Consider the following 15,795-nt stretch of genomic DNA (forward strand, 5'->3'; position numbering starts at 1 on the left):
GAGTTCTTGCGATATGTTATTGTTACATGTGGACTCAAATATTACAGAGCATATAAACAGATGGATAGTTAAGCTTAAGATAAGTATTACAGGTAAGTAAATATATCAAACCTTAAGCTAGTGACTCAAGATTAATAGAATTTATTCAGGTTCGGTATTACCTATCGTTTGTAAGATACACGAGCCTACCAATCAACTATTAGCTTCACCATCACCCCTTTTGTTGGCTGACAATTCTTGAAAAAACTGTTATCGTAAGCATTCAGCTCAACCTAATGGAATGGTATAGCGTACCCTATTTTGCTCTCAATTTATTAGTGAGTTTGAAGATTAAAACTTCTCAAAGCATGCGAGTTAGATTGTGACAATATTTCGTGCAATTAGTAACATTAAATTGACCTTGAAAGAGAATTTCAACAAAACAAAGCAAATCCCATTAATTTTTTGTCAACCCTAAATTCCATCGCTGCACATTCTCAAAAATTATGGCTCACATATTAGCAACTTTTTTTTTGCACTATTAAAACAAGCAAATCCTTATGAAGATTGTGCTAAAATTTAGGGCAATTTACATACATGCCACATAATTCTTATATATTTACATATTCAGCACCCGAAAGAATGATATTTACATTTATTTACACTTTGGTATCATAGATTTATACATGAGAATACATATTTCATTTTAAAAAGAGAATGATGGTGATATTTTTTTATGTGACATCAAAATTTTAACTGCCATGCACATAAATATAAATGTTTAGCGTTTAATTATGTACATATATAAGAAATGAGTGATGTGCATTTAAATGCCCCAAAAATTTAGTCTTTTGGTGACCCGTAAATAAACTTTTAAAGTTTATTATACTTAAAGCATTAAGAGTTTCAAAAAGATACCTTTAGTTCATTGATGGAAGTTTGTCATCGATGAGAACTATTGCCACAAACACCTTTCCTATTCTGGCCATAATGTGTAGGTTGACTAGGCCGACCTAGATGGCACGATGGCCAAATGACATTTTGATAAAATGAGGGCATGGCCTAATGTATTTTTTTGTTAATTAGAATGAGAAAAGTTTATAGACATACATCATAATAAGAACCATATTAAAATATAATTATCTAAAAGGGCATTTACATACCACCCAATATGAATTTATGTACATATCTAACAGCTAAACTTTCATTTTTAAATTTATACCACTAAAAGCTCTCATATCACATAAAAATACCACCATGTTAACTTTTAAAGTGAAGCAAACTTTCCCATGCATAGTTAAGATGGTATGTATGTAAAAACTGAAATTTAGGTGTTAGAAATGTATATGGATGGGACAGAGTGGCATGAAAGTCTAATCTCCCAAACCACGGAAATAGCTGTTGTTAAGAAGCTATCTATCCAGTTCAACATTTAAAGAAAGGAAAATAAGGAAAATTTACATGGAAAGGAAAATTTACATGCACACCACACAATTCTTATATATTTACATATCTAACACCTAAACTTCCATATTTATATTTATAATACGTTAATATCATAAAACTATGTAAGAAAAGATTATTTCACTTTTAAAAATCAAGTGATAGTGGTATTGTTGTAATGCTAAAAATTTGTGTGCTGTGCAGGTAAATATAAAAGTGTAGGAGTTAGACGTGTAAATACATATGAATTGTGTGGTATGTGTGTAAATGCCCCTTAAAAGGAAATATACCCAAACTTACTTACACTCAGGCTCCGAATTATGAATAACAACAAATTCCTCTTTTTTTACGATCAAATAAGAAAATTTCAGGCTCACAAAAATAAATAAATAAATAAATAAATAAAAATTCAAGTTCTCAAACATTATGGATAACTTGGAATGAAAATCATTAAATAAATGAAAAGGTTAATTCTCCAACTTACAATTACAGTTGCTTTCGGTAATTTGCAATTCTACAGGTAGGCTCCTTCCATGAGCGCAAAGAATGCAAGCTTTAAGGAAAGATGATGGATCCGAAATTAAGAAGCAGAGAACTGTGCGATAATGGGAAATTAAGATCTCAAATAATATCTCTGGCCATCCTTAATGCTTTTTCTCTTGGATGTGTAGGATCGCTTATGGGTAGTGTTAGCAGACACCGATCGGCTGAATCATCATCACTCTCCATGGTTGAAGCAAAAGACTCCGATCCATCTTCTAGTAGCCGTTTTTTCATCAAAAGAAAAGCTGAAAGTTAGAACTTGATAAATTTCATACATGTAATATTTGTTGGTTGTATAAGTTCAATTTGAATAGTGAATGAGTTTTAGTTTCAGTGGTGAATTGTAAGGATTTACCATTTATGAAACAAAGTAATAAAGTAGCTCTTCAAAGATGAACTTCCCAGTTGAAAAGGAAAATTTACATAAATACCATACAGTTCTTATATATTTACATATCCAACACCTAAACTGCCCATTTCACTCTAAAAATGAAGTGGTATTTTGATGTGATATTAAGGATTTGAGGTTATTCGTGTAATGAAAGTTTAGGTGTCAGGTATGTAAATATATAAGAATTCTGTAATATTCATGTAGATGCACCAATTCAGAATCTCGCGTGACTGGTATAGCCGATTAGCAGTGACAACCCTTTTCTGTTAAATGAGAACCGATTGGACATTTCAAAAATAAAGAAAATGAGACCAAATTGGACTGGCAAGGTCTGGGTTGAACAATTCATCAGAATGGACAGCACCACAAAAAAAAAATAAATAAATAAATAAAAACTGTTAAGTGAAAGCAATAGAAAGTCCAAAAATCACTTTAGCTGGAACAGATTGGAATCCACATTGACATAAAACATGTCATCTCTTGTTATATTCATAAATATAACTCCATTAGAATACTTATCAGCTCAATATAGGCGATGTTTTCAGTTAAGGAATTTTCGGAATTTTATGAACAATAGGGTTATTTTGATTGAAAAGCATATTCACACAATGCTTGCAGTTATTTCAAACAGGGACCACAGCAGGCAATGCAGATTGACTAGTCATATTTTTTGGGGGCATTCACATACATACCACTCAATTCTTATGTTTTACATATCTAACACCTAATCATTGCTTTTTACACTTATAACATCCAAATCTTTCATATCACATAAATAATACCACTATTTAAACTTTTAAAAATTGAAATAGATCTTTTCATGTATGGGTAATGTGACATATGTAAAATAAGAAACATAGGTGTTAGATACGTAAATACAAAAGAATTGAGAGGCATGCATGTAAATCTTCCATTTTTTCTTTTTGGAAACAGTTGACTAGTTTTAGGCTTCATAAAGAGAGTCCTCAACAACCAAATTTGCCAAATCTTTAATGGAAGAACCACACGCAGCATGCAAAAATCGTATAATGCTAAAAGCATAAGAACCAGGATAGAAGCATAACATCTCTAAGTCAAAATAATAAAATCTAGCAATGAGGAAAACGTACCAGATACTGCTGAATGATCTGGTAAATGGCTGACAGCTGAGACCTGAATGTTTTCAGGCAGGAGACAGTTGCATAACGAACCTGAAACTTTCAAAAGGTAAACAAATTAAAAGAAAAAAACGTTAAAATAGTCCCCCGACTCTTTTAAGGGGCCTATTTTAGTTCCAGACTTTACAAAATGTCAAATCCCTAAACCCTTTTAAATTGGGCTGAAATAGCCCACGACAACGACAATTTAAACATGTATTAAAAAAGTCTGGTAACTAAATTGACATATTTAGAGACTCAGGACTAAAATAACTCCACGTAAATAGTCAGGGGGCTATTTTGGAACTGTAATCCTAATTAAAATAATCATATTTCAAACAACGAAAAACTATTCAGCAATGATGTATATCTACCTAGTCTGGCAAGTCGATTTACCCATCCTGGAATTGGTTTTCCAGTCAGACGCATACACACATCATCAGTAAAATGATTGCAGTTTTTTGCAATCAAATGGTAGGAATCACCATAGTACTTCCCAGAAAGCTGTTCCATGAACAAGCGGAACTCCAAACGAGACATGTCTGTGGAGCCCAACCACACAGAACGACGAAAAACAAAACCAGGGCAGCTTTTGGGCTCTACTTCAAATACTCCACTTGTTGGGTACTCATGGGCGCCAAAGCCATACTCCATTCCATGAACTGTTTCGATTTATTTAAAGTTAGTACTATGGATCAAGTAAACAAAGCTATAAAATCAAATTAGATGGGGAAATAATTTTTTTCAGTTTTCAGTTATTGTGCTCTATCATCATTAACAATTGGTATTTCTGATTTACACAAATGATGACAAAAATATCTCAAAGCATTTCACTAGTCAGTAAGAAAAGTATGTCTTAGTTTCTGAGAAAAGTTGGTATGCATATAATTAGCTGGACTAATCGTCTCTTCTACTCTCGGAAGCTCACAGATCAGTTATTTCAATTTTACAAACAGGGACCTCCCTTGTAGCAGTAATATTAAGCAAAACTCAGATTTTTAAGCAGACCTGGATTACAATAGTATTGAATACCTTAAAAAAAATGAAGTGCCAACCAAAAGGCTGCACTGTATCATCCATACAAGCAAAATCAAATAAGCTGACAATTTTAACCAACCATTTGGATAAATCAGCCAATCAGGTTCCTTCTCCACCTACCCAAGACTTCAGATTACCAGAGTACATTTAGCTTTTAAGGGAATCAATTTGACTAGAAGCCATAAAGAAAGAGAGATCAATTTTAGATTAGCAACGGATAGCACAAATAGGAAAACTATAGAAGGAAAAGAGAGGCTGGCCATGCTAGACAAATAACCATCTCCAACCACCTTGGAAACATGGAAAGAAGTTCCTCCATTTTGGAAAATTTGAAATTCAAAATTCAAAGCCTTTAGGAAAATGGTTAAATGTGTTCAATATGCTGTAAAACAATTTTTAATGTTGATTGGAATGAAATTTAGAAGCTGTTGATTAAACAATTAATTTTTCTTTGGCGAGAAAATTAATTTTGCAAGTTTCTTCTAAAATCAAACCTAATCTTCTACTACATTCCTTTCATCATCCCATGGCCAAACCGTACTATCTCCTTTTGAAATATGGGAGACTAAGTTAAATTTCAAAGTCAGTCTAGACTAAATTAACCAGACCAGTCTCAGGTTTACAATCATGTGGCCCACCAAAATCACCTGAACTCCAAGTAAAATCCAAACACTCCTCCACAATCTCCAAATTATGTCAAGTTCATAAGCTCCTCCTATTGCGAACTCTAATTGTTCAAATTCTTCTACAAGCTATTGAGCAGAATCGTGGTTAGCCTTTTCCCAATCCCAGTTACTCCAATACTCATAAACCTCTCCAAATCCAACACTAGAGTTTCCAAGTGATAGTAGAAGGTCTCTACAGGAAGCAGGAGCCTGGAATAATTTATTTGAAAGCCACATCACAACAAAAGAAGAATGAAAATAAAAGTGAAGTGGTTTGAAATCTGTCTGCTATCAGCCAGCTGCTTAAAGTAATAATACTTGTACTATCATTCTGCATAGGGCCGTAATCTAGCCGATATCATTGCTCAGAGTTGGCTTGGTATAATTATAATTTGTTCATGTTCAGCTTGAACTTGTGTCGAGTATTCATACATTGTTTAAGATTGATTTGTTTAACATTTTCAATGTTTAAACTTGATTTGTACTTGATTTGTTTATCACAAATGAACGAGTACTTAAACGAATTAAAAATTCAAATGAGAATCCAGATTTTCATATAAAAAATTTAATAAAAAATTTTACAATTCTAATCGCAGATACTAATTTGTCAATTATGAATTCTAAAATCTTTAAACTTTACTAATTGACTACATAAATCTTATAGATAAGACTACACTAATTCAAATTTTGCAAGTAGAAAAGTTATAGGGATATCATTTACTTACTCATATTAATAAGAAAATAATAACAATTAGACAATCCATATTAATGTTATTGATAATTGCAGTATGATGATCATAAAAAATGAACTCATTACATTCAGGGTTATGAAAACTCTACAAGAAATTTTTTTTATGATATTTTTTTTAACTGTAAATATCTCATTTTAAATTACCATTCACTTATTAGTAAATAAATATATAATTAATAATTAAACTAAAAATATATTGATAAAGAACTACTATCGAGTTTAATATCGAGTATTTAACAAGTTACTTGTTGAACGACAAATGAGTTTGTTCGTTAGAAAAAATTCAACTATGTTCATGTTCAGTTTGTTTAAGTTTCGAGTCTTTAAAAATTGTTCAAGCTTGTTTATTTACTAATTTGAATGAACATGATCGAGTCTTAATCGAGTCAAGTTCAAGTTGGTCATCGAATGCAGTGTTTCATTTATAGCCCTAATTCAGCGTCATCAAGATGGATTTTGTTCCTTTTCAACATCCCTTTCTATCGTTATAGATATATTTAAGGAAGATTGACTAATAAAAAACTCTTAAAGCTTTGCTTCATAATGCTTTCTTTAGCTTCCTTCTATAAATCTGATATATCAAACCTTTGATTTTTATGGTAAACTTCAAATGTAAAAGTTCAAATTTGCACCTGCACCTATACCATGGCTTTATATGCATAAAAAAATGAGTGGTTTTTCATACGATATAGCACAGCACAGCAATATAAGATGAGATCACCGCATGATTAAACCACGCATGATCCTTATGCTAAGGCTTTATATGGTAATGACATATTATCACAATGAGACAATAAGTTGTCACGGCTCTCAAGCAGATGAAAGAGCTTGTTGTAACAAAATAAATAATTATACAATGACATATAAGGGAACTTTTCATGTGGATATATATTGCTATTAGAATAGATAGTAGCCATATCTTAGAATGAACCAATGATAGAACTAGTTGCTTGCCTAGAAGCTTGGATGAGATGACATAAGACTGTAACGCCTCACACTCATACACCTCATAAGAGAGAGTCGTTGCTATGGCATTGCCTGGATGAGCATCCTGATTTAAGGTTACATTTCATCCTAAGTTGCATTAATGAACACTATATCATAAATGGTCCTACATCACATGTTTAACAATGTCAAATCATTTTCAATTTCATAGAACTTTTAATAAATAAAATAGGAAAATAATAAACTTTTAGCACCACACTCACTCAAGCACACGCCTAGTGTGTCTCCTAATTCCTTGAGCTTCGAAATCATATTATTTTGAGAACCCCCTTGTAAATTTGATCACACTAGATTGACTCTAGAATAGATATTTTTTTTCTTTGGTTAGCCTACTTTAAGAGAAACCAAAATAAATAAATGAAGTTCCTCAAAATCCACAAGACCGTACAACATTCCTTGGAATTCATACATAGATGCGCATGCAAGCACACATATTTATTTTAAAGTCCAAATAAATGCAAATACTCTCAAATCAAAATGTCAAAGATTTGCTAATATAAAGTACAATGAAGGATTAGTGGATTTTAGGAAAAAAAATAATACAGAAGATCTTGACTTCAACTGACTAATCCCAAGGAAAAGTGTCCATCTTTCATTTGCAGACATCTATTATTCCTCAGAGTTCTCCTCAACATAGATGAAAATAACATAAAGCATGCGTAATTACCCTATATGTACTCTGTACTTTCTAATTTTGCAAAGCAGTATAAACATGTATCATTTATCTTCAATCAGTTTATCAAATTATAACGTTCTTTTCCACTATGTATTCTCCATGATCAGAAAATATTAGATGGAATGCATACACAACTTTTCGTTATGTGTTTCTAAAACAATCGAAATGTGATATGACAAGTTCTCGAAACTAACATATTAATAAACAAATTCTTATTCATGCTGAGTTTGAGGTGTCAAACAACGTGCACATTTTCTAAATGCAGACTAAAGATTTTCTTAAGAGTCTGAATATGTGCTGATTTTTAATCTTCCATATGCAAACTAAACATTTTCGAATGAATCCTGAAATGTGCTCATTTTGAATCTTCCGAAAACATCAGTACATCTAACTATAGATTAGCTGCAGTAGGATAAATGCACAAACACATTCAAAAAATAGGGGTCAAGCATTGCTGCTTAATTGTAAATTGAAGAGATTAGGTTAGAAACCTTACAACTTAAACAAGAAAACAATATCATGTCATTACAGGGTTCAAAGTAGGGCAATACATGTGAATCATGGTGTTTGAGACAAGAGAGAGAGATAACGTTCAAAATTAACATATTACAAACAATATAATGGTGATTAATGGAGTGGGATAGATGACCATCAAGATAAGAAACGAATTTCACAAAGAAAAGCTTTAAAAAAAGAATGGATAACCTCAAAGAAAGTTTTTTAAGATGCTGAACAAGACATAATCGAAAAATACTTTTCAGATGTATATATGAAAGAGGTTTCATGCAATAACACTATAATCTACTAAAGCTTCACAATTCAGATGAAGTTGAAACAAAGTGCTGTTGCATCCTTTACTTTTGTTGCTCAAGTGAGTTGATCCAACTGACATGCATCATCTAGAAAACTAAGGATCTGTTTGGGGCAGCTTAGATCAGCGGCAGCGTTTTTGAAAACGCCGCCTTTGTATTTGATTCGCACTTTTTGCTTGCGTTGGCCAAAACACCGATTTACAGCGTTCTAATATTTCTATTAGACGCGGATCGCGGGTATAACCCCGCGATCCAGCATTCGACCGAAGCATTTACGCCCCTGCCCTCAAATTCGATCCCCCTAGGGCTCTGCCGAAGGAAGCCGATGCTCTCTGCCGAAGGAAGCCGGTGCTAATCCCTGCCGAAGGAATCCGAAGGATCCATTGATGTGAGATATGTAGATCCATAAGAATCTGATGCTAATCCCTGCTCTTTGCCAAAGGAATCCGAAGTAAAATTTAAGTGTTAGATATGTAAATACATAGGAATTTGGTGGTTTTAGTGTAAAAATGAAAGTTTTGATGTGAGGATTGGTGCATATTTGTTGGAAGAATTGTAGATGTGTAGTTTTACTGTTAATGGGTTTGTAGATAGACAAGCTTGAGCGACGAGTATATCTTTTTTTTTCTTTGAATTGTTATGTAGTGTTTTTTGGATTTTAGTATATTGAATGTGTTTCATTATATTACTGTTGCAAACAGCTCCATTGTACGTGACCAAAATGACTATTTTTACACAAACAGCTGCAAATCATTTGTTCTCAAACTGCAGAAACCAAACAACATAACAGTTTATTCAGTTCAGGGTTATCCAGAAATAGCTACAAATCAGATGTTTTCCAAACGCACAAATCAAACAGCAAGTCATCTTATCCGGATCCCAAACAGCCAGCCAGCTTATTCGAATCAGCTGCTTATCAGCAGATTATCAGGATCAGCTTGGATAAGCTGCAGCTGCCCTAAACAGACCCTAAAGGCGACTTTCAAAGCCGCCTTAAATTTAATGAATTCAGTGTACAAAAACTAGTCTCAATCAAAGCCAAGCAGCTGAAAGACATGTAACCATAATAGCTATATCCCACATGCAAACAGATCATCTATGCCGTTGCAATAGAACAGATAAGCAAAATACCGACTAATACTGTCGGGTGGATGGCTCTTGATCCAATTACTAAAACTGAGCGAATATCCGAACACATTCAAAATAAAGCGTCAGAAAATCAAACAGGCCATGAAAAAAAAAAAAAAAAAAAAAAAAAAAAAAACGAAGTAGATAAAAGTTAGATCGGATTTAAAAAAATAATTCCAAGAGATTCAGTTGAGAAGAGGAAGGAGAACACGCCTTCTATTCCAGAGTGGAAAATTCCTAGCCCGAACCAATAAAGGTAATTGTTGATTGGAGTGAGATCGTAGACGTTCAAGAACAGATGCGACTTGCCGCCGCCGCTCCCATCCCCATTTCTCAGCTCCTTAGTCGATGAAGATCGCGATAGAAGAGAGGGCATGTTAATTCAACTAATCAGAGATTAACACAAAAGATATAAAGCCTTCTAAAAATCCAAAACCAGCTCGTAGAATCGCATCAAAAAGCTCGAAATGATGCCCGAATCAAGTAATTTGGAGCAGCGAGCCGCATTTAGAAAGAAGAAAACCAAGATTTGTGATGACGAAGGGTTGGAGTTACACCCCCGGCAAATCTACGACAAGAGAGCTAAAAGACCGACCTTAGCTGTAAAATAAAAATGGTTGCAAGTAGTGTTTCGTGTGCTTTATCTGTATATATCGGGGGGTGTGCAAACCTGTTTAGTTTTTACATGCCGCCCAGTTTCTACATATTTACATAACTAATAAGTGGTGTACAAGAGCGGAACACGAACCATCTCATGCTCAATTGCTCATTTATATTTCGAGCTAAAAATATATGTTGGTGCTCGGCTCGCTAAACACAAACTGTTCACGAATAGATAGTCCTTTTTTATATAATCACGTAGCCATAAGATTTTAAGACTTGAGCAAGATTTAAAAATTATTATTTATATTAAAACATAATTTGAATCTAATTTAAGAATTTTTATTCTATTTTCTTAATTAATATTTTAATTGATTATAAATCTTTGTAGCCTTGTTGTCTATTAGATTTTTTTAAAATATTACTTCTATACATAACTTGATGAGTAGTGTTTCGAGCCAAAATGAGCCGAACGTGAATGAACGAGTCTTAGTTCGTATTCTGCTCGTTAACTTAGTGAACGAGCCGAACATGAGCTATTGGCGAACAACGAGTCATTTTGACAGCCCTATAACTAACAATTAATCTTAATTTTTATATTAACATCACTTGAGGCGTACCCATGTAATGCCCAGGAGGGCAAATTCTCATTTATATGAAAAATTAATTTGATCTTTTATCTCTCCTAGAATATCAATTTTTTCCTTTTTTTTTTAAATATCATTTTGACCCTCGTTCTTCTAACCCCCGTCACATTGTGCAACGAGGTAATTTGACCCTCTCAAAAACAGGCTATATATATAAATTAAAGTTTTAGGTTTTAAATATGCAGACGCATAAATAACTTAATGGTATATTTGCAAATCTTCCTAAGAAGCAGTGCATTACATAAATAGCACGAAATCCTTGTGCATTTATACATCACACCAAACTTTTTATATTTACACATGCCGTATTATTTATGCATATAATAAAAAAGTGTATTTTATTTTTTTTTGAAAACATAATGATATTTTTTACGTTTCTAAAAAATTTTGAATGACATAAATTAAAAAAAATTAAATTTAAATATTAGATTTACAAATATATAAGAATTTGAGTCTTACAGAAATGCTCCTAAATTATTTAGAAGATTCACATATATACCACATATTTTGATGTATTTACATATGTAATAGGTAATTTTGAACTTTTACTTTTGTATTATTTTATTTAAATTTAAAATAATTATATTTAATATTAATTATTTTGATGTGATGTAAGAAAATGGGTTTTATAAATATAAAAAACATAAATTTAAATATTAATTGTAAATGGAAAAGTAAATTAAAATAATTATTTTAGCGGTACTTTGAAAACTAAGCCATAAAGTTTCATTATTACTGCGGAAGTAGCAATTGTATTTGACTGTTGGGAAGTTTTGCTTGGCGCTTACGCATTAGCTGGGCATTAGAAGGAATTATGGGAGCTTACTCTTAATTTATATAAACACTTGTTTTTAGCTTATGTAATCTTAAAAAGATTATCCTCGGTGGATTCTGGATTGTCTTTTGTGAAAGTGCATCGAGAGTTAAAATTAACTGAAGGTGAGAAATAAGTGAACCCAGAGTTACTGTGGAGAGAACCGAATGTGTCACCTTTATTCGTATTTTTGACTTCTATTTATAGAGATTTTTTTTTTTATAATTACAAAAAGAAGGGAACAATTGTGGAAACCGTTTTAAATATGGCTAATGCTATAATAAATGATATGGATTTCATTATATTTCAGTATTAGAATTTGAATTTTGATATAACGGTAATTGGTTGATCGATTTGCTAGAATGTGGTTGATTGAGGTAATCCACTGGGCGGCGGACGTGTCTTTTGTTTGGTCGACTAAGGCGTTCAGTCTAACGACGATCTCACCCACTGCAACAAAAGCAGGTCGGCCGTCCAATCGCGATCAGGGGGTTTTTTATGTGATTCGATCGTTCAGTTAATCAACGGATCAATTGATTTATTTTTGTCGAGTGAACCTTGGCTCACTGGTCACTTTGGCTCAAGTCTTACGGGTTCTACGTTCCGTCTATCTGGTCAGTTCGTCGCATCAGCCAAATACCCGTATTTGCAAGGTCTTAGGCGGATCTTGTTACTGCATAAGTGAGATATTAAATGTGACTTACTGCTAAGATGAGTTACGCCTCGTCCTTGGCGGATCATGTCTTTTATCTGGCAATGGATTATCTCCAGAGCTTTGACTTGTCCTCGGTTTAGAGACGCGGCTTCACCTGCTTGGCGGTGACTTGTCGGTCAATTGTTTTCCCTTGGAGGAAGCTTTCTATTTTTGGTCGTTCGTTCGCTTTGAGATTCATGCATGTAGATCTAATGTATGCAAATTAGATCCTTGAATTTTCCTACTCCTTGGTGGTGACAACTATGATAATGACAGTGAAATTATTATGTTAATCGTGTCATAGAAATCAAGAATATTTAATGATTTGTTCTCCCTTTATTTTTGTGCTCGTGTGTCTTGTAAATAATGTCAGAAGTTGGGTTCTTCAGCTTTTGCTAATGTTTCATGAGTTGCTGAGTAGGCGTTATGTTGAGTGGCGCGACCAACAAGACTGTCGATCCGAGCCTACTGCCTTAGCAGGGTATCCACCTGCTCCGACATCTTTTTAAAAGCAGATGTATCGATCGGGATGGAGGATGTTGACGGTGGCAAGCTGCCGAGAGATGTGATCGACTTGGTTCTTGTCTCTGTCGTTGAGTCCCTTAATGTGATCATCCCCCCTCTTCCGTCGACCGATGCAGGCAAAAGCACTTAGCAGGATCAGCCTATGTACCAGAGACTTCCCCCTTGGGTCGGTGGCATGTTGGGTGCAGGAGATGGTAGAGGTTTTGCACCATACAATGGAAAGTTCTATTGACTCATATGCACTAGGACGGATGGCTCGTTGCGAACGTCTGGAGCTTGCCTTTCAATAACAGTCAGCTATCATCAGTTTACTTGAGAGAGAGGTCGAGTCAATGCTTCCCTGAACGACATTTTAGATATGATAGGATCCATTCGCGGTTTGGTAGTTCTATCTCAATTTCATAATGAGGCCGACTGGTAGAGCAAATTAGGTTTGATGGAGAGATGGTCCTCCAGAGGTTGTTTGAGAAGTGGTACGCCTCCTCTGAATCCACGGAGGACCCATTTATTAATCATTTTGTTTGAAACATGTAATGATGATATTCATAATAAAAAAATATTTTTAAAAAATTGAAATGAAAATTGGTGCAACACTTATATTTATGTGTATCTTTGGTTTGCACGCCCGCCTTTTAAATAACACCCCACTTTTGTATCTTTGTTTTCCTAGTCTTTTGATTTCTCCTTCTTTGTGTTCTGATCCTTTCACTCAACTGTAATCGGTCCCAAGTATTCTTTGATTCTTTTATGCATTGTACAGGCAGCTGATTCATCCTTTCTGATGTACAAGGGGGTGAAAGACCTCCAGGATAAATATCTGTCGGATTCTTGGATTATCCTGTGTGAGATACCAGTCGAGAGGTGACCGAAGAACAATGTTAGCCTTGATCTAATGTTCTATCAGGATCAGTTTATGTGAGGTATCTGACTACCCTTCTGGCTGGAGCTCAGGAGCAACTTCACCAAATATGGTGTTATCCCGACTCAAGTCCTTTCAAACTCCATTGCTGCCATCATGACTTTCGTCATGTTTTGTCGCAGTTTTGACAACCTTTGGTCGACCTACACAATTTTATATATCATAAATTAAGACAAATATTGGTATTGGAGGAAAATTTGGAATCAAATTGAAAAAAAAAATTCAGACGCGAATTTGGCCTCTGGTGCCGACGACGCCCAAATAAAGGACCATGACGCCAACAACGCCATTGGGAGTGTGTTCTGAGCATTTTTCATGTGCTGAGCGGTTTTGCCAGAGTTTGGCGTGATTTTGCTCCATAATAACCTCCAAGAGGTGTTTTTAAAGTCCCAAATTCTGACTTGGAAGTCCAGAAACTTCCTAATTTTGAATTCCATGGCTTCAAATTCCAAAAATACTTCAAGGTATGAAGTTTTTAATAGAATAAAGTTTATCAATTTTGACGTGCTGAGATTATACGACAAAGACATCATGAATTTTTGGGAATTTATTTGGATTTTATCAAATTTTTGTAGATTTACCATGTTTGTAGATTTACCATGACACATAGAATGAGCAAAAGAAAAAGAAAGGTAGATTTTGATGATCAAAAGTTTGTTAATTACAAGGCGAACATTTGCTTCAATAGTCTACATACAGCTAAAAAAGTAATTCCGGACCAAGGATTTAAGAATCCGGGAGGAGAAGTTGAGAGAATAATCAATGCTCGAAAGTGGGAGAATTTCTGCTACTTTACTGCCGAAGCGATTATTGGCGTAGTGATGGAGTTCTACGTCATTTTAAAGGAGGCTTCTGAAGACTTTGTGTTTGTTTGAGGGAAAATTATGGAGTTTACTCTGAGGAAGATTAATGAATTTTATCAGTTGGAAGTTGTATATAACTATCAGTACAAATCGTTTTATACTACAAATGAGGCCTTGGATGAGGTTATTTCTTTTCTTACTGATGGAAGAGGAACCTGGAAGGTGAAGAATGGAGTGGTGAAGAATGGAGTTAAGGTAAACTTTCCTCTTTCAATGTTAAATGTAGTATCTAAGGCCTGACACTATTTTATTCATGGAAGATTGATACCAACAAGTCATCATAGTGAGGTTACAATGGATAGAGCCATCTTAAACTTTTGTATCCAGCAGATGAAAGGAATAGATGTAGGCTCTATTTTTTATAGAAACACTAGATCTATTGCTTTTAGAGAGACTTCTGGAGGTTTAGCACACCCTGCACTGATCTTCACATTATGTGAACATGCAGGAATTGATTATAGACCAGAGGAAGAGAGGATTGAACCTCTAAGACCAATTGGGCCTGCCAATATAAAGACTTATGAATCTCATGTTGGATGAAGATCTAGAAGTAGGACCAGGGATATTCCTTCTACTTCAGATACTTCTAGTAACCCTACTATCTAAGAACTTATGGAATAAATGATGATCCAACATGGAAATATTTTGAGAATGGATCATAGAATGGAAAATATGGAGGGTAGAAATGCTCACTTTGATGATTTGATAAGAAAGAAGCTTGAATACGATGCTACTTATGATGATGCAATGGTCAAATTCACGAAGGGTGATCACTTAGTTCAGTTTTCTTCTCTCCCTGTTTTTACTTCATATCAACAGCATAATTTAAACATGGAAGAAGAAGAAGAAGAAGACGATGATTGGTAATGCTTTAGTTAGATTTTTAGTTATTTTTTATGTTTAATTGTACTTTATTGTTGAGACTATCTGTTTGTAGAATGTGATACTTTCATTTTTGTTGTATGCTCTCTTGTGAACTTTAGATTTGTAATATTGCTGGAAGTTATTAGTTTTTAGTACTTTGTTGGATGTATTTGTAGTTAACTCTTTCTCAGCAAATTTTTTTTATATGTATTATGTGTTATTTAATATTTTAAGTCTTGTAGCTTTTCATATTAGCACCTGCAATATTTCAGAGTTAAGTTTCAAATCAGAACCTTCAACAG

The 15,795-nt window shown here is 34.0% G+C and overlaps 1 protein-coding gene across 3 annotated transcripts; it reads right to left on the reverse strand.

Annotated features, from left to right (window-relative positions):
- Positions 1–1,798: 1,798 nt before the first annotated feature.
- LOC110021946 (deSI-like protein At4g17486) lies at positions 1,799–10,202 on the reverse strand. Of its 3 annotated transcripts, none has more exons than XM_020720677.1 (4): positions 9,781–10,202; positions 3,867–4,154; positions 3,466–3,552; positions 1,799–2,177 (listed from the first exon to the last, which is right to left on the reverse strand). In XM_020720677.1, the coding sequence occupies exons 1-4, from the start codon at positions 9,941–9,943 to the stop codon at positions 2,044–2,046; spliced, it is 672 nt and encodes a 223-aa protein (XP_020576336.1). In that variant the 5' UTR covers positions 9,944–10,202; the 3' UTR covers positions 1,799–2,043. The 3 variants fall into 3 exon arrangements, with proteins under 3 accessions (XP_020576336.1, XP_020576335.1, XP_020576337.1); XM_020720676.1 differs by having other exon boundaries at positions 1,799–2,180; positions 9,781–10,200; XM_020720678.1 differs by having other exon boundaries at positions 1,799–2,180; positions 3,466–3,546; positions 9,781–10,199.
- Positions 10,203–15,795: the final 5,593 nt, after the last annotated feature.

This window comes from Phalaenopsis equestris, unplaced genomic scaffold (genome assembly GCF_001263595.1).
Source record: "Phalaenopsis equestris unplaced genomic scaffold, ASM126359v1 Scaffold000152, whole genome shotgun sequence".
Lineage (NCBI taxonomy): Eukaryota > Viridiplantae > Streptophyta > Magnoliopsida > Asparagales > Orchidaceae > Phalaenopsis > Phalaenopsis equestris.

What these genes read in the sequence shown, in the direction of transcription:
- LOC110021946 (XM_020720676.1), bottom strand. Translation starts at nt 9,943, where the DNA reads ATGCCCTCTCTTCTATCGCGATCTTCATCGACTAAGGAGCTGAGAAAT. An exon ending in TTTCCACTCTGGAATAGAAG is followed by an intron (nt 4,155 to 9,780) that starts GCGTGTTCTCCT and finishes AAATCGAAACAG; the next exon opens with TTCATGGAATGGAGTATGGC. An exon ending in AAATCGACTTGCCAGACTAG is followed by an intron (nt 3,553 to 3,866) that starts GTAGATATACAT and finishes ACCTTTTGAAAG; the next exon opens with TTTCAGGTTCGTTATGCAAC.